Consider the following 19,315-nt stretch of genomic DNA (forward strand, 5'->3'; position numbering starts at 1 on the left):
CTTGACTGTGCTGACAGGTACATAAACCTACACGTGATAAAATTATACAGATCATAATACACACACACACATACACACATACAATGAGTACAGGTAAAACTAGGGAAATCTAAATAAGATTGATGAACTGTATCAATGTCAATATCTTGGTTATGATATTCACATTTACAAAATGTTACCAGTGGAGGGAAATCAGGCAAAGTGTAGGACGAATCTCTGTATTATGTCTTAAAACTGTATGAGAATCTACAATTATCTCAATAAAAGTTTTATTTAAATAATACAGGAAACGTCTCATCAATCCGGAGACAGCTAGAGATAACACAAGCCCTTCAGGGAGATGACAGAGTCCTTTTTGTCCTCAAAACTCTGAGATTCCATGGGTCACAGAGCAAGGACACAGAGAAGCCCCGCCCCCAGCCCAAGGTGTCTGGCAGGAGGGCTCTGCCACTGGAACTCTTCTTTCAGTTGCTCTTTGCTGTCTGAGCTGCAGTTTAAAGATTTCTGTAAAAGAGGAAAAAGAAACCGAGGTGTACTCTGGACCTGACCATCCCAGAGAACAACGCAACGCAGTACTGGGCAGAACAAGACAATCAAACAGCTGGAACGTGTATCTACAGGCTGTAAGCAACAGAATTGCAGGAAAGTCATTGCATAGGGATTTAATATTGTCCCCTCTGGTAGATGTCGCCTCCGTGAGGGGAGGAAAAGGCTGGGTCAGTGCTATATCCCAGCCCTTAGCACTGCGCTTGGCACACGGAAAGTGCTCAATCCATATTTATTAGACGTGTTTGAATGAGGAAATGAAAAGGCCAGTTAGAGGTAGTTTGGCTTCCCTCTTCCTTCTCTCCAGATCACCCTCCCCTACTTTCTCTTTGTCCACCACCTACACTTAAACACGTATGCAGGGACCAGGTTGTTTCTGCCCCAAACCAGCTGAGCATTTAGCCTCTCTATGCCTCAGCCTCCTCACCTGTCAAATGAGGAGAATAATAATGCTACCAACTGCAGAGGACTGCCATGAGCCCTAACTGGATCAGCATGTGTAGAGCACTTACAACATTAGCTGGCCTGTCGTAAGTGCCATGTAAGTGTTCGTTCAATTGCAGCAAGTTCTGACACTGACTCCCAGAGTTAGCCCAGACCTCATAGACTCCAGAAGGCTCCACAAGCTCTGGCGGTTCCCAGGCCACCTGAGCTTCTGTCCAGCTGTCTACAAGTGTCAGGAGGTCTCACTTTACCCTTTCAGGTTCAATAATTCACTAGAATGACTCACAGAACTCAGGAAATTGCTGTACTTATGATTACAATTTTATTGTAAATGATACAAATCAAGACCAGCCAAATGAACAGATGCGTAGAGCGAGGTCTGGGAGGGTCCCAAACGCTAAGCTTCTGGGTCCTCAGTTTGCCTCACCCTCTTGGCACATTAAAGTATGGCTACCAACCAGGAAGGTCACCTGGGCTGTCCAGAAGGTTTTTACTGGGGTTTCACTGTGAAAACATGGTTGATGTATCATTGCCCACATGACTAAACTCAATCCGCAGCCCACTCTCCTCGCCAGAAGTCAAGCTGATATTACATGGCTCAAAGCCTCAACCCTTTAATCACATGGTGGTCTTTCATACATGGCCAGCCCCCATCCTGAAACCATCCCGGGACCAGTGTGAGTGAGCGCTTTAGCATAACCTCCGGCCCACCAAGAATAACAAAGCCACTCCCATCACTTGGGAAATTCCAAGGATTTAGAGGTTATCTTCCAGGAACCAGGGACAAAGATCAGCCAAGGTCTTTATTATACAACAAAAATAAAGTTGATTCAATTCATTGAACAGGCAGAAGGGGCAAGGAAAACATTCCAGGAAGGGGGTGTCTAAAAAGAAAGAGGCAGAAATAATGTCTGGCACAGTCATGACATAGTAGAGAGACCACCTCCCCACCCCACCCCAGCTGATTGAGCTCTGCTGTTTTAGAATGCACCAGCCTTGAAGTCCATAGACCAGGGCTCTGACCATGGTTCTGCTATTTGATAACTATGGTACCATCTTGTGGGAGTACATTTACAGATCATTGTAAGCCATGTGAAATCCTTTCTATAAGAGGTGGGCATAATTTACACACACACACACACCTACCTTAGTGTATTAAAACAACAAAAATTTATTATTTCTCATAATGAAACGGCACAATTCAGATTGGGACTTGGAACCCACTGTCTTTTAATTGAAATCACACACCTGGTCTCAGGACTTAATGAAGCTCAGGTTCTTTATGTCTCAGCACAGAAAGAATTCAGTGAGAGACAAAGTGATAGGTAAGCAATGAATTTATTTAGGGGGATACACATTCCATAGACAGAATGCGGGCTGTCTCAAAAGGCTAGAGTGGCCATGGGAGAAACACATTTCACAGACAGTGTGGGCCATCTCAGAAGGCAAGAGGCCCCAAAATATGGGGTGGTTAGTTTTTATGGGCTGGGTAATTTCATAGGCTAATGAGTGGGAGGATTATTCCAACTATTTTGGGGAAGGGGCGGGGATTTCCAGGACTTGGGCCACCGCCCACTTTTTGGCCTTTTATCGTCAGCCTCAGAACTGTCATGGCGCTGGTGGGTGTGTCATTTAGCTGATGTATTACAATAAGCGTATAATGAGGCTCAAGGTCCACTGGAAGTCGAATCTTCCGCCGTCTTGGACCTCATGGTTTCTAGCCAGTTTTTGTCATATCCTCAATGGCTATGTCATTCTTTTAGAGGTTGTGTCCTGCCCCCTTCCCTCCTGTTTCCATAACACTGTGGGTTGATTTGGCAGTTTTCTGGCTTCACGTGGTGGTACCCACTCCACTGCAGTTCATGGGACTGCATTCAGCTGGCTGATGGCTGGGGTGAAAGATCCAAGAAGGCCTCCCTCACCCTTGGCTGCTAGGGGGCCTCCGTTCTCACCTATAAAGCCTCTCTCTACAGGGGACGTCTCATCTTCCCGTGCTTCTCCCCAGCAGGACAGCCTAGACTTCCTGACAAGAGCAAAAGCAGAAACTGCCAGGTGGCTTAAGGCCCACCATGTTCTACCCGTCAAAGCAAGTCACAAGGTCAGTTCAGACTCCAGGGGAGGGGAAACAAACTCCATCTCTTGATGGGCGGGAAGGGAGGAAACATCGCAGCCATCTTAGAGACTCTCCCACATTCTCTGATCCTTAGCTTCTGTATCTGAAAATGGGTATTTTAATATTTATCCCAATTAGATTAATGAGAAGATGGTATGTTATGTGTGATGACATTTTATAAATTGTGAAGCGCAAAACACGTGCAAGACATTATAGTGGTGGCAAATAAAGGTGGATTGGGAGAAAGAGCAGATTATAACAGGGCTTTAAAAGGAGATAGAGGTTATTGAAATAGTATTTATTGAGCATTTGCTATGTGCCAAGCACTGTTAAGTACTTTACAGGTATTATCTTCTTAAATCATCACAACTTTATAATATGGATATCTTATTGCTATTCTGTAGAAAAGGAACATCAGGCAAGTGGCACAGCCAGAATTTGAACCCAGTTCTGTCTGATTCCAAAGTCTTAACTGCTGCACCTGGAATTCTTATATCATAATCAACTGGCAATTGGGTAAGGGGAGGTAGCAGCTACTCCAGAACTACTGAAACAGAATCTGGGGAGGCAGAACCCAGAATGTGCAATTTTAACAGCCATGTTAATGTGGGAGAAGTATCAATCTCACTGTACTAGAGGGAGCCTGAAGCCGAATCTGGCTTCTGTACCCCGACACCAAATTAAATCTTGGAGACAGAGTTTTGGGTGAAGTAGAAGAGAACAGCTTGATTGCTTTGCCAGGCAAAGTAGGCCACAGCGGGCTCCTGCTCTCAGAACTGTGTGTCCCAATCTAGAGGGGGGTAGTGAGAAGTTTTATAGTAATGATTCAAAGAGGGCGTGATCAGCTCGTGGACATTCTTCTGATTGGTTGGTGGGGAAGTAAGTGGGAGTCAGCATCGTCAACCTTCTGGTTCTAACCGGTCTGGGGTCAACGTGCTTATTACGGTTAATTTCTCCCACCTGGTAGGGGTTTCAGTATCTGCAAAGATATTGTTATGTATCCCTGCCCCAAGGCTGCACTATTTTTTTTTTTCTTTTTGGCCACACTGCGTGGCTTGCGGGATCTTAGTTCCCACACCAGGGGAACCTGGGATTGAACCCCAGGCCACTGCAGTGAAAGCACTGAGTCCTATCCACTGGACGATTAAGGAACTTCTGACACTGCTGTTTCTTTTCACTGTTCCTCCCTTGTCTCCGCATCCCCTCCCTTCCCTAATTAGCAACTGTTTGAACCTGCTAGTTGGAACTCTGGGAAGGTCATGGAGGCTGAATGAAGCCGAGTTTCTGTAATCGAGAAATGAGGGACACAGAATTTTGTGTCCAGGAGCCCCACAGTGTCCTGCTCAGTATCAAGTCTTCCCAGGCTTTTCAGTAGTTCAAAGAAACTAAGAAGACAAGCTTAGAGAAGATTTAGTCTGGCAGATGCAGAAGGAAACTTGAATACGAAAAGTGCCTAGAAGTGGGGGGGATAACGAAGGGCTTTAAAAATAATTACGTTTTCTAGAGGTTAATGCCAAAGCGAGGGAAGTAAAAGGTTAGAAGCCCGATCCAATAACATGCAGTTAACCAAGTTCACATTCTATTTATAAATTCATCTATTTTATGCCTCTTTGTTATTCCTGTGCTAGAAAACCCCAAGTTCCATCTTCACCGCACCCCACGTGACTTACACAACATTTCAGTTCTGAAGACAAAATATACCTCCTCTGGGAAGTCGTTCCTGGCCACCTCCTGCCCCCAGGTGTCCCACACATGTGCTGCACTTTCCTCCATCCTGTCATATACAAGGCCCTAGACTGTAAATGTTGGTGACTGAGAGACCCTTGACGGTAAGGACAGTGCAGGAAGAGAGGAGGGAGAAGGGAGAGATTAAGAGATGATTCTTAGAACCGCTGGGTGAACACAGGAGATGAAGGAGTCACTGCAAAGTTGCACCGTCTGTCGTTTGAACAGGCACAAATATTAACGCAAGTTCATGTGCCCGACGCACAGTGAGGCCAAACAAACTGAAACGTCGGCGTTTGGAGCCAGAGAAAGGTTTATTGCAAGGCCGTGCGAGGAGAGAAGGTGGCTCATGTCCTAAAAAGCCTCCTGCTCTCTGAAGGGTTTCGGCAAAGCATTTTTAAAGGCCAAGTGCAAGGTGGGGGGAGGGGTCTGCAGGGTACGCGATCAGATCGTGCACAATACTCTGATTGGCTGATGATGAAGGAACAGGGTGGTGTCACAGGGGTTAACTTTATCAGTCCTTAGGCTCCGGGAGGCCTGGGGCTACATGCTCATAGTCATCAAGTAGTTAACATCTTCCATTTGATGGGGGTGGGTTCACGTCTGTGAAACACCTCAGGAAAATTGCATCAATTACTATTATCTAGGTACTTCAGAGAGGAGCTAAAGCAGAGGCTATGGGGGAAGGCCTGTGCCAGGAAGGGAGTGACAACTTGTTGAGACTACAAGATCAACTCTAAGGAGTTTACCAAACAGCAGCACTAGATACAAATCTGTCAGCACCGGATTTGTCTCTTCAGGGCTACGAATCAAAGCAGCCTAGCAAATTACGGTCCCTTCCATAATTACATGCATTTTATTTTATCTTATTCCCTATAACAACTGGTTGAGATATTGTAAATACAAATGCCAAGAACAGACGATTTTGCTCTTTACATGGGCATGAATGAGTCTGAGAAGTGATTTGGGCAAATTACTTAATCTCTAATCCTGTTTCTTCTTTTGTTAGAAAGAAATGACAAAACTGTTTCCCGCAGTTGCCATGACGAGCAAATGTGGCAAAGCACGCACGTCAACAACCTCCATTAAATACTGGTGGCAGGTAATAATATAGATACTGTATTTACACCACTATTATTCATATTCATCTATGACTAGATCCTCTCTCCGCCAACCTCTCTAAACCACGATAAATTTCAGCAGGTTTAGGGAGGAATAAGTTTAGCCCTAACTTTCAGACACCTTCCTATTCCGGCAGCATCTGCCCTAACCCAACATGGCGGCACCGGCTTCTTCAAGCTCACGACCCTGGCCACACCATACTGGCTTTATAGGAACCTCCCGCTGGGTAGACTCAGCGTCCCCGATGCCCTTTGATGACGCAAAAATCCCGCGCGGGGAAAGCGGGCCGCGTAGGTTTGCGCAGGCGCAGCGCGGCCGCGGGTGGGCGGAGCTGGCCGAGATGAGCGGCGGAGGGACGGAGACCCCCGTGGTTTGTGAGGCCGCCTCGGGCGGCGGCGGCGGCAAGAAGAAGGACTCGCTGGGGACCGGGGGCTCGCCAGCCCACCTCATTATCAAGGGTACGGAGTACTAGGGCTCTCGGCCCGGTGGTCCCAGCGCAGCCCCACCTCCCAGGCGGCGTCCTCTCACCCGGGGCCGAGCCCGAGGTCGACCCCCGGCTCCCGGGCGGCCTGGCGTTTGCGGTGGGTGGGGGAGGGGTCATTGTGCATTGGCGCCTGTTTCCCCGCGCCAGGTGCCTCCCAGTAACAGCAAACTGCCCCAGCCCCTCCTGCTTCCTCGTAGAAGCCGCAGCCGGGAGCCTTCGGGCTGCCTTCTCCCCTCCCCCAGGCCGGGACCCTGCGTGGAGCTGCCGTGGACGCGGGCTCGCGACCCACGTGTGATGCCCTGAGCTTGGGAGTCGGGAAGGGCCCGCGCCCCCAGGCAGGCCGCTTAGGAGGTGTGTGCCTAGGCCGTTCGCCCTGACCCTGTCTGCTCCTGGGTCGTGCAGGGTGGAAACGAGAGAACATGAAGGCATCTTAAAACACGAAAGCCCCCCAACACGTGTACCGATGTCCACTCGTCCCGTGGACGAGCTTTGAGCTGGGAGAAGGTCACAACCTAGCTACAGCCCGGATTCTCACAGAACCTGAATTGGTTTGATTCTCCAAGCTCTCAACAACTGTTTCCTGCAGGAAGATCTTTGCCAGTTAAATACCACACCTCATCTCCGTCCTCTCTTAACCCCTCGCTTCTGCCGGCAGCCCTACCGTCTTGCAGTGTTGAAGCCTTTGTAGGATTGCGGCGCCCTTCAGCGCTGCCCAGGGAATGGCATCCTCGTGTTCATGCCTATTGCATTTTAACCGTATCTGTCAGGTTTGTGTAGAATTCAGGGTGTCTCAAATCTAGTTAGTAGTGTGGGCGTAGTGCAGGGGTGTTAGGCCTTAATTGTTTACATGTGCAATCTTAGTGAGCTATTACTTAAATTTTTTTTAATTACCGTAAGATACGTGGAATATAAAGTTTCTCTTAATCATATTTTAGCGTACAATTCAGTGGCATTGGTACGTTTCACGTTGTTGTGAAACCATCACCACCATCCAGCTCCATAACTATTTCATCTTCCCAGACTGAAGCTGTGTCCCCATTAAACACCGCGTCCCCAGTCTCCCCTTTCCCCCGCCCCAGCCCCTGGCAGCCACCATTTTACTTCCTGTTTCTGAATGTGGCTACTTTAGGTACTTCATATACGTAAAATCGTGCAGGTGTCGGAATTTCCTTCCTTTTTAAAGCTGAATATGATTCAGACATTTCATTGTACACACACACACACTTCGGGTATCCATTCACCCATGGACACTTGGGTTGCTTCGCATTTTTGGCCCTTGTGAGCATGGATGTACAAATATCGAGTTCTTGCTTTCAGTTGTTTTGGGTATATACCCACAGCTGAATTGCTGGATCGAATGATAAATCTATTTGTAACTTTGTGAGCAGCCACTGTACTGTTTTCCATAGTGGCTGAACCGTTTTACATTCTCACCAACAGTTCACAAGTGTTCCGGTTTCTCCACAACCTAAACAGTACTTGTTATTTTCTGTTTCTTTGGTAGTGGCCGTTCTAATGGGTGTGAGGTAGTATCTTGTAGTTTTGTTTTTGTTTTTATTTTTTAATATTTATTTATTTATTTTGGCTGCGCCAGGTCTTAGTTGCGGCACGTGGGATCTAGTTCCCTGACCAGGGATTGAACCCGGGCCCCCTGCCCTGGGAGCTCGGTGTCTTACCCACTGGACCACCAGGGAAGTCCCAGTGTCTTGTAGTTTTGATTTGCATTTCCCTAAGGTTAATGACGTTGAACATCTTTTTATGTGCCTACTAGACATTTGTAAATCTTTTTTGGGGAAATGTCTGTTCAAGTCCTTTGCCCATTTTTTAATCAGGTAGTGTGTTTTGTTGTTGTTGAGTTGTAGGAGGTCTTTTTCTATTCTGGATATTAGCCACTTTACAGCCATGATTTGCATATATTTTCTCCCGTTCCATGGTTTGCCTTTTCACTCTGTTGATTGTGTCCTTTGATGCACAGAAGTTTGTGATTTTGATGTAGTACTTTTTTTTTTAATTGAAGTACAGTTGATTTACAATATATTAGTTTCACATGTAGTACTTCCTTTAAAAGAAGGTAATTCAAAGGAAGTTTTTCAGGTTAATTCAAAATTGAGTTATAATTGAAAATATGTCTAGAACCTCCTTGGGTTTTTTTGTGGAACCATTTACTATTTTCATTCTGAAAATCTGTTTTTAGTTCATCTTACTTGAAGACTATCGATTGTGAAAATATATGTGTCGAGTTTTATTGCCAGGGTCTAGTGAAAGGGAAATATATAAATAAATGATTTCAATACTTAGGCCCCAGGTGTTTGAGGTTTTCTGGGCTGTGGTTGGCTGTTAGGAGACAGGGGGAGCTTCCTGGGGCATGGAGTGTCTGACCTGAGTCTTGAAGAATAAAGGGTTAGTAGCTGAGAAAAGAGGGCAAGGATATTTTGGACTTAGTTTGGAACAGCATGAGCAAAGGCGTGGAAGCCTGAGTCAGCATGGCATGTTTGGGAAACTACACGTGGAAATCAGACCGAAGAAGAATTCTTGCCTTTTTAAGGAGATTGGACTTTTTGTTGAATGTTCCATATTGTTATGGAACAGCAATAAGTACAAGAGTCATGTGGTTAGATCTGTGTTTTAAATAGAGCACTCAGGCAGGTACAGTGGATCCTTGTCTTGCAGGAGGCCCATTTGTGAACTTGCCTACTTTATAAAGTGAAGTTGTAACTGCAGAACCAGAGAATACAAAGGGCCTACTGTCCTGCAGATAAGCAGAATTGACTGTACATGGAGTGGGTTGAAGAGGGGTGTGACTCACTCTGTTGAAATAGTCCAAGACAAGCAAGGATGGAACAGAAGGGATGGATGTGAGAAGCAGTGAGGTGACAATGGTGACGATGTGGGTGTTATCAGAAAAATTTACTCTGCAGTAAATTGTTCCTTATGAGGGGCAAAGATCCACATACTACATTAAAGGTCTGCAAATTCAGGGCCAGAACTTTATTAGATAATGAGAGATCTGCAGTTTACTGTGTCTTTTCTTGTCTCATAGTCTGTTGAAGTGCTTATTTCTATCTTTTGTGTGAAGAGATTGTCTAACTCCCACGTTAGAGTATGAACTTTGGAGAACAAAGGATTATATCTTTTGTCTTGTTAACAAACAACAAAAGAGTGCTTTGCCTGTAGCAGGGCTAGGATTGAGTTTATGTGGAAATATGTGGCTTCCCTTTATTAAACTGAGAATTTGTTTGTAATCCTTGGGACGCCTGCAACTCTGAATTACTATAATGTGTTTGTTTTGTTGTTATAATGTTATTACAAAACCAGCTTAATTTCTGTGGTCTTGTGTGTTTTAGAATCTTTTCTTCCCCCTGATCTTCACATCTTAAGTTTTGGAGCGCAGTCAGGGCTTCAGAGGTGATCATTACCCACTTCTGAACAGAACTGAATTCTCCAAAGACTAAGTAAATTCCCATTACATCAGGCCACAGCCGCACATGTCCCAAAATCAGTGTAATGGCTTCTCAGTCATATAGAAAAATGTGTGTTAACCCTCTGTGGATGATACAAACAATTTGGTCTCTGAGATACTCACTGGAGTAGAGAGGAAATTTCAGGACAATATGGTAAGTGGTACGAGAGCAGAATATGCCCCGGGATGACTCACCAAAAACAGTTAAAATTCCGAACTTTCTTCCCTTAATTATGACTTATGGAGACTTACCGTGAACACTCACCAGCCATCTTAATAAACACACATGAAGAGCGCCATTGTGCCCTTTGCTCTCATTGCACAGCCCTCCCTCCTCTAAGGTAACTGCTGTCTTGAATTTGGTGTTTATCGTTCTCGTGCATTTCTTTATAGCTTTATGGCTTCTGTAGATGTCCCAACAGGAAGTGATTTTGCATATTTTGAAAGTTTATATAAATGGCTTTATCCTTCTGAAAGTTGCTTTTTTGCGGGATTTATCCTTGTTAATAAATGTAACCCCACTGTATTCATTTTCACTCACTGATTTGTAATATCCATCCTATGAGTATGTTAGGTCATTCCCCTTTTTTTTTCTTTTGACATTATATTCATGCTGTAGTAAACATTATACATTTCTCTTTCCTTTGTTTAAGAGTTTTTCTAGGGCACATACTTAGGCATGAAATTGCTAGGTATATGTCTTCAACTTTATTAGATATTGCCAAATTGCTCTCAAAAGTACTTTACCAATTTACTGACTGGATAATCCATAGTCTGAACTGGATTTTAACCTTCATACATTTATGGGGAACAGGAAGAGTAAAGCTAGAGATTGTGCCACTTAGCATGGATTGACCATGAATTTCATTTTGTCTTTACAGATCTTGGAGAAATTCATTCAAGGCTGTTAGATCACAGACCAGTTATCCAAGGTGAAACCCGTTATTTTGTGAAAGAATTTGAAGTGAGTATTTGAAACCTATTTTGTAAAAAGACTGCCCTAATTGTTAGGGTGTTAATATACGGAAGGCAAATCCCCTGGTTTTAAAATCTATGATTTCTCTTCATGTGTTCATAAAATATACAAAGTATTCAGAGGCACTGACATGAATGGAGGGAGCACGAGAGGAGACAGCAGGCGCCTTGGGCTCCAGTTCTGGTGCCTGCTCTCGGGTATTTACTGTCTGTTGAGCTCAGGTTTTCATGTATAAAATGAGATACAATGAAAAAAATGATTTTACAGATGAATGGGTCAGTTTTGCACACCCATTTTCTATATTTTTTTTTTCTCATTTGGGGCAGCAGCATCTACCCAAAGCACTCAAGTGAAAACATGAGAATCGCCCGTGGCTATTCCCTCCCCTTTAGGTTACATTCAATGATCAAGCCTTCCAAATGTTACCTAACAAATCTCTGTCCTTTCTGACTGGTATGCCTGCTTTATCAACCCAGTCAAATCCAGTCTTCACCCTGCTGCCAGAGCGCTCTGACATTAACTCTTTAAAAACCTTTGATATCATTTTCTGTCTACAGGACAAAGCCCAGCATCCTTCTATGACCCGGCTCCTATCTTTCTAGCTTTACCGTCTCCCACCCCACCTTGTGTGCTATGTCCCAACAGTCCTGATGCACTAGCCTGCCATTCTGTTTCGTTTGACTGTGATTTTGCACATGTATAATTGGTTCACTGTGCATTGAATAGTAACATCCCAAGCTACTGTTGGGTAGATGGTAAATGATGTTACACAAGCAGTTTTGTGATTTTGTGGAAGTTGGGGTTTTCTTTTATTTCTTTTTTTTTGGCCTTGTGTCTTGCGGGATCTTAGTTCCCCAACCAGTGATTGAACCCCCTGGCAGTGAGAGCACCAAGTCCTAACCATTGGACCGCCAGAGAATTCCTGGGGTTTTATTTTCAGATGAGACTCCAACCAAGCAGGAAGTCTAAACCTGCTAAAAGGAGAGAACCTTTCCATAAACCCTTTAAAAGTACAGGAAGCCTGTGGTACAGAGCACTCAAAGCAGAGAGACAGAGCTGCTGCATTAGACACCATTTCTGGGTTCAAGAGACTCAAAATCTGCATAATACCTGCTTCACGGGGTTATTGTGAAGATTAAAGGTGTGTGTATCTTAGAATATTTTCTGGTACCTAGGAATAACTGGTAGTTATCTTTGTCATCATTACTATTGCTGTTACAGGGTAAGAATAATTATCCCACACACAGAAAATTAACCATAGACTATTCCCTCATCATGCTATGTAAAGATTATTAACAGTTCAATTAGTGAGAATAAAGTAGTGGGAATAAAGTCTGGGCACAGCGTGGTGGGTACTCTGCTCACGGTCTCACAAGGTTCAAATCAAGGAGCCGTCCAGGCTCCATTCTTACTCGGTGCTCAGGGTCCTCATTCTGACTCACAGGATTTTGGCAGGACTCAGTTCCTTGCCCAGGTAGACGAAGTTCCCATTTCCTTGCTTGCTGTCGGCCGGGGCCGGTCTCAGCTCCTAGAGGCCACCCATATTCCCTGCCACACAGCCCCTTCCTTCTTCAAAGACATAAGTGAAGTCTCCCTTTCATGCTTTAAACCTCTCTTACCGAGAAGAGTCCCATCCCTGTTAAGGACTCACCTGATGGAGTCAGGCCCACTAGGGATAATCTCCTTTTCTTAAAGTCAGCTGATTTGGGGCTTTAAGTAAACCTGCAGAATAGCTACACAACAGCACCTCGGTTAGGGTTTGACTGAGTAACTGAGAGGTGTGTATATCCTAGGGGTGGCGCTCTCAGGGTCCATCTTGAATTCTGCTTTCCATGAGCTCTTATTACTACCTATATTTTCCTTACTCTTTGCTTGGTTATTGCCCATTGTCCTTCCTAGAATATAGACACTTACCTTTCTTATGCTCTGTTGTGTTCAAAGTGCCTGAAAGAATGTCTTGTGCATTGTAGGTACTTAATATGATTCAAAAACACAATTAACAGAGCTTGGCCTAAAACCTGGCTTTTCCGACATCCTTTCATAAGTCATCTTTTTTTTTTTTTTTTTTTTGCCAGTCTGGTTAATTTGAAATGCTAAATAGCTTTTATTTTTAAAAAGTTTGTAAATGTATCTCTAAAGGCCTACTATATATTATAAAAGAAGCATAGAATTTTGGAATTAAGATGACTTCTCTAATCCAACCCCGCAGCTTCACTGAGCCCAGAGATGGAAAGAAATGTGTGCAAGGTCACACAGCTGATTAGTGGATGAGCGCTCATTAGGTAATGTAGGTGGTTCCTGTGAAAGGGCTGTACAAGCAAGACTGAGTCTTGAATGGATGATGAAAGAAGTGTTATTACATTTATGCTGCGGAATATATTATATTGAAGAGCTCACTCCCTTTTGAAGCCAACACCTCTGTTAACTGGGGCTGAGAGAAGACGGGCGTGTGCCTGAGAGGAGAGCAGTTACCTGGGTTCTGCATTGTTCAGCCCTTCAGGGTCTCTTTGGAGACAGGGCTGTGCTGAAGCGTAAAAGAACATGGGCCTTGGAGCTGGACGTGTGACATATCTGGGCTCAAATCCTGTATCCCTCTTCCTAGCTGTGATTATTTGCTCTACTAAGGCCTAGTTTTCTCTTTTTTAAAATGGGAACAATAATACATGCTGCAGAGTTTTTGTGAGGATTAAGTAATATATCATTTTTTTAAATCCCTGGTATGTCAATGTTAGGCAGGTGTTGGTAACTGTTATTATTAAGAGAAAGATGGGAGCAAGTAAAATCAAAATTGTATTCAGAATTTGCAATACTTTGAATGAGTTTTGGTTCAGTTTTTAATATCTTTAGGGAAAACAACGATTTGCTAAGCAAATGACATAGACATCTCAGGAAAATGTTTACTAAAGAATAAAATTTTCACACTGGGTATGACAGATGTAAGCTTATTATAGAAAGTGAAACAGAATGTCTTCAGCACTTATTTTGTGTGAGACCTCATGTCAGGAACCAGTGCTGTATCCCTGAGTAAGACAGACAGGGGCCCAGCCTTTATGCAGCAGGGCAGGCTCATGTTGTCACTGAAGAATGGTCTCTGAAGGGCTCAAAAATATTTCCTCAGCTGCGTTTGCGCTCTCTCCAGTTAATTGGTCACATGACTCCTCTTCTTGAAAAGTACTTGATGCCGTCCTTTCACGCAGTCACCTCCCCGGTCCGTCTTTTTTAGTGTCTCCTGGAAACTTAACTGTACGTCAGGCTCGGCTACCTTTTCTGTCTGTTACACACTGACCTTTCCCCTCAAATTACGAGAGAAAAGCTGAAAGCATTTTAGAGATTTAGATTTGAATGGATATGTGCATTACTTACCGTTCTTTTTTCTATCTTGGCCCCAGTAAAAACATCCTCTGTTTAATAAAAGTGCTCTTTCCCCAGCGTTGCACAGCTGGACTGGAGGAATGGGAGGCAGAGCTGTCAGGGCTTCCTACGAGTTTCGTCTTTTTTTTTTAAATTGAAGTACAGCTGATTTACAATGTTTCAGGTGGACAGCAGAGTGATTCAGTTATACATATATGTATACGCGCACACACATACATATATATGTATATTCTTTTTTAGATTCTTTTCCATTACAGGCTATTACATGATATTGAATATGGTTCCCTGTGCCACACAGTAGGTCCTTAAGTTTTGTCTTCTCTAGGTCATTTAAATGTGGTTCACTTGAAGAAAAACTGGCTAGCATTTAAAAGGAAACTCGTTTATAGTTTATATATTTTTAAAGGTTAACGCACGTGGCAACGATAATCTTTTTCTTTATAAAATTTTCTTTCTTAAAGAAGGGACTAAGTGCCACACGGTGGCAGCATTACTTAAATTACCGACGTTCTATTGTAATATTTTAAGCTCTCTTTTTGTGTTTGTTAGTATTTCAGGACAGTTGACTGTCTTGCTCCCAACTGCACACAGCTCTTTTATTCCCCGCGATTCCAGTAAATACGATGAACAGAGACCCCGGCAGGGCGCCTCCAGTGAGCCTGTCTGGTTGTGGCAGCGAGTAAAGGCATGGTCTTCTGCATTGTTCTCTCTCCAGCTGCAGGACGCCGGGGCCTCTCTCGTGTGGGACAGAGGGGAGGCCGTGCAGGTCAGCGCTTATGAAGTGCTTAGGGGCTGCGCAGTCCTGCACGAACTCATCTTCAGCAAACTTCAGTCTCTGACTGCTTTATTGACTGGTTCCTGAATCCCTTGGTGTATCATATGGAAGGTGTTTGGTCACTAGTGACAGACACCTGAGGAGAGTGGCTTTCCTAAGTGCTTACTTTTCTCTCACAGCAGCCAGAGCCTGGGGCTGGTGTGGCAGCCCTAGACATCAGCTCTTCCTCCAGCGTTTGCTTCTTTCTCACCGCCGTGCTGCTCTCACCCCAGGCTCATGCTCACAGCGTAGCTGTGGGAGCCCAGCCATGGCGCGTGCGCTTCATGCAGCAGAAAGGACGGCAGGTGGGCGATGGCTAGCTGTGTCTGTTACGCGCAGGTTTACCACCAAGTGGTATTTGGGTGTTGAGAGGAGGAGAGGAGGGGGATGGATCCAGAGCTGTCTGTCACACCGGATACGCAAAAGTAGATACGAAACCGTCTCTACCTTCAGGAATTTACAGTCTGCGGAGAACAGATTGTAATGGTGATATTATTATGATAAAATAAGCACAAAGTGATTGAAATCTCAGAAGAGGAGATAACTCCCAACTGAGCTGGGAGGGAAATCTTCAGAAGCGGGGCTGATACTTGAACTGAGAAAGAAAAATAGATGTTAGAGAAATAGGGAAAAAATGGAGGAAATGTTGATTAAAATTGAGGCAAAAAAAATTGTTAAAATAAGTACAGTAGTTACAGGAGGTGTGAGGGTTCTTATTGCTGCGTCTGAACGTGAGTTGTACTGATAAAAAGATAAAGTCCCTTAAAAGGCAGGACAAACAAGAATTTCATTTGACATCTGATCTCATTTTTGTTAGGTTGTAAGAGTAGCTGTCAGAGTATTAAATGTCAGGAAAAAGTCGATCCCATGTGGCATGTAATAGATTCACGTATGTATGATAACGGTTTTAAAACTTGTGAGAAAAAAAAACTTGTGGGACTGACCATTTTGTGATGGAAAGAAAATTTTAAATATTACATCGGTCTCTCATTTCCTCTCTAATACTATCAAGTTACATCTTTAATGTAAATATTACAGTGACTGTACTAACATTATGAACAATTGCTAACATTTTGAAGCATTTATTGCCAGGCACTGTCTTGAAGCACATTACCTGAGCACTTGTCATTAATTTCAACTTGAGAAAAATTAACTGTATATGTAATTTTATGGGGTGTTATACATCAGAAACCAAGCTTCATTGGTGCTGTGCTTTGCTCTGAGAATTTTCACCCCAGAAATAATATTCATATAACAAATAAACAGATGTTGGTTTATAGTCTTCCTTTTGTAGTAGGTGTCAACCGTACACCTTAGCCAAAAATATCAACATATAAACAAGCACATACCAGATGGGCCTATTTGTTGTTTAAATTAATTATTGTCATTAATGGGCTGTTAGAGAGGTGACGGTACAAATTCACTTACTATAACGTGTAATTTAAGGCTCAACAATGGCTATAAGGGAGACAGCCTAACCAGGTCACATGCAGTGGCTCTGTCTTCTGCCCGTGTAGATACAGCCTATCAGAAAACGGAAGGAGAGGGGAGGGCATATGAAAAGGAGACTGTCCTCACTTGTTGCCTTATCAGTATTAACTGGGAGGGAAAGGATGCTATTGCAGATTAGATTCTGAGGGAGAGGGAAAGGCTAGAGACAGAAGAGGTGACCACCTAATAGTAATCTTGCTTAGAATAGGGAACCAACAGACAGGAGCCAGAGTGGAGACCGGGGTATTGTAAGAAGTATTAGTATAAACATAACCATGAGAACAAAAATGCCAACTTTTTGAAATACTGAAAGAGATACCCAAAAGAGAGAACAAATAGACCGCATGACCACATAGAGAAAGATTATATACGTTGTGGGTGTGTGTGTGTGAATCAGCGTGACTCAAAGTGAAATAAGAAAAGTCTGAATATCATGTTTCTGTTTAAGAAGGAATTGAAATATATATATATATTTATACGTATGTGTATATACACACACATATATGTTTATATACACATCTGTGTATACATATACATATGTATATATGTGGATGTATATCCTTATAGTTAAGACAATGGCAGGATAAAAATGTAAAAATAATTATCTAAAGAGAGTGATAGAGGGAATAGGATACAAAAGATAGTGATAGAAGCTAGACTTTTTTGAATATATATTTTTTTAGATGTAGTTTGGGAGCCATGTAAATATTTTACATAATTTAAAAGAAAATTAAATTTTAAGGAGGAATCCCTAAAAATCAAGTAATGTGTAAAAAAGCAAACCTGTTTTCCTAGATGGTGGCATTGCCACGCAGAGAAATTCTTCCAGGTAACTTTAAAACGCAGTAATTTGACTGTGTACATTTCTAGTGGAATACCCTTCAGAACAGAAAGTTAAAAAAAAAACAAACCTGAAATTGTTTTCAGTAGTCATTTTGTTAATTCTGGCATTGGTATCGTTATTTCATTGACTTGGTGATAAAGCAAATGAGTAACTCTGTTGGTATTTTCAGAATTGAAAAAGAAACAAAGACAGGAGGGTAATTAAAAATCCTGTAGTCCTGAATTTAAGGTTTTTTTTAAAAAATAAATTCATTTATTTATTTTTGGCTGTGTTGGGTCTTTGTTGCGGTGCGCGGGCTTTCTCTTTTTGTGGCAAGCGGGGGCTTCTCTTCGTTGCGGTGCGCGGGCTCTAGGCGCGCGGGCTTCAGTAGTTGTGGCACGTGGGCTCAGTAGTTGTGGCTCGCGGGCTCTAGAGCGCAGGCTCAGTAGTTGTGGCACACGAGCTTAGTTCTCCGCGGCATGTGGGATCTTCCTGGACTAGGGCTCAAACCCATGTCCCCTGCATTGGCAGGCGGATTCTTAACCACTGAGCCACCAGGGAAGTCCCCTGAATTTAAGTTTGATTATGAATGTGAACTTAAGATGTTTCTTTTCTTTTCACAAAAATACCTATTTCCTAGCCTTGTCCACTCAAAGGGCTAGAAATGATGACTGACCCTTAGTGCTCAGTCTCTAAATACCAGTGGTGTTTAGAGACCTGCTGATTCCCAGTCTGGGTCAGGAAATGAACGAGAAGAGCCTGGAGCATCAGGTCACACTAGAAAGCGAAGAAGCTGCTAAGGGGCCTTGGGGTTTGGACTGCAGCGTTGCAGAGCCAGGGTAGATAGGCTCTCCCTGGAAACAGACAGGATAATTTCAGCATCAGTGGGGACAAATACTGCAATGGATTAAAAACTTCACATATTCCTATGAGTCATAGGAATGCGTGGAAACATACAAAAAAAAAACACCTTTAGCGAATTTAGGGAACCACACCATTATTTTTGAAACTGGTGAATAAAGAGAAATAATCAAATGTTTTATTCTGCCTTTCATATGAGCATATCTCAGAGTAACCAAATAGTTGCCAAGGGGAAATTTCTCTTTATGGAAGTATTCCTGCTGATAAATGAAGACGGAATATTACCAGCATCCTGTTGAAAGTGCACAGCCCACCTCTGAAATATTCTTTTTTTTTTTTTTTGAATTTTACTTTTCTTATACAGCAGGTTCTTATTAGCTATCTATTTTATACATATTAGTGTATATATGTCAATCCCAATCTCCCAATTCATCACAGCACCACACACACACCCCTCCCCACTTCCCCCCTTGGTGTCCATACGTTTGTTCTCTACGTCTGTGTCTCAATTTCTCCCTTGCAAACCGGTTCATCTGTACCATTTTTCTAGGTTCCACATATAAGTGTTAATATATGGTATTTGTTTTTCTCTTTCTGACTTACTTCACTCTGTATGACAGACTCTGGGTCCATCCATGTCTCTACAAATGACCCAGTTTCGTTCCTTTTTATGGCTGAATAATATTCCACTGTATATATGTACCACATCTTCTTTATCCATTCGTCTGTCGATGAGCATTTAGGTTGCTTCCATGACCTGGCTATTGTAAATAGTGCTGCAGTGAACATTGGGGTGCATGTGTCTTTTTGAATTATGGTTTTCTCAGGGTATATGCCCAGTAGTGGGATTGCTGGGTTGTATGGTAGTTCTATTTTTAGTTTTTTAAGGAACCTCCATACTCCATAGTGGCTGTATCAATTTACATTCCCACCAACAGTGCAAGAGGGTTCCCTTTTCTCCACACCCTCTCCAGCATTTGTTGTTTGTAGATTTTCTGATGATGCCCATTCTAACTGGTGTGAGGTGATACCTCATTGTAGTTTTGATTGGCATTTCTCTAATAATTAGTGATGTTGAGCAGCT

At 43.2% G+C, this 19,315-nt stretch overlaps 1 protein-coding gene across 4 annotated transcripts in view; it reads left to right on the forward strand.

Annotated features, from left to right (window-relative positions):
- The first annotated feature begins 6,257 nt into the window (after positions 1-6,257).
- The window catches only part of BLOC1S5 (biogenesis of lysosomal organelles complex 1 subunit 5), a 77,605-nt gene continuing 64,547 nt past the window's right edge, over positions 6,258-19,315 (forward strand). For all 4 annotated transcript variants that reach the window (XM_057554769.1, XM_057554770.1, XM_007173922.2 and 1 more), the window contains exons 1-2: positions 6,258-6,408; positions 10,776-10,858. In XM_057554769.1, the coding sequence (XP_057410752.1) occupies positions 6,291-6,408; positions 10,776-10,858 (201 nt within the window). In that variant the 5' untranslated portion in view covers positions 6,258-6,290. The remainder of the gene's footprint in view (positions 6,409-10,775; positions 10,859-19,315) is intronic.

The sequence above is a fragment of the Balaenoptera acutorostrata genome, chromosome 10 (genome assembly GCF_949987535.1).
Source record: "Balaenoptera acutorostrata chromosome 10, mBalAcu1.1, whole genome shotgun sequence".
NCBI classification, from domain to species: Eukaryota; Metazoa; Chordata; class Mammalia; order Artiodactyla; family Balaenopteridae; genus Balaenoptera; species Balaenoptera acutorostrata.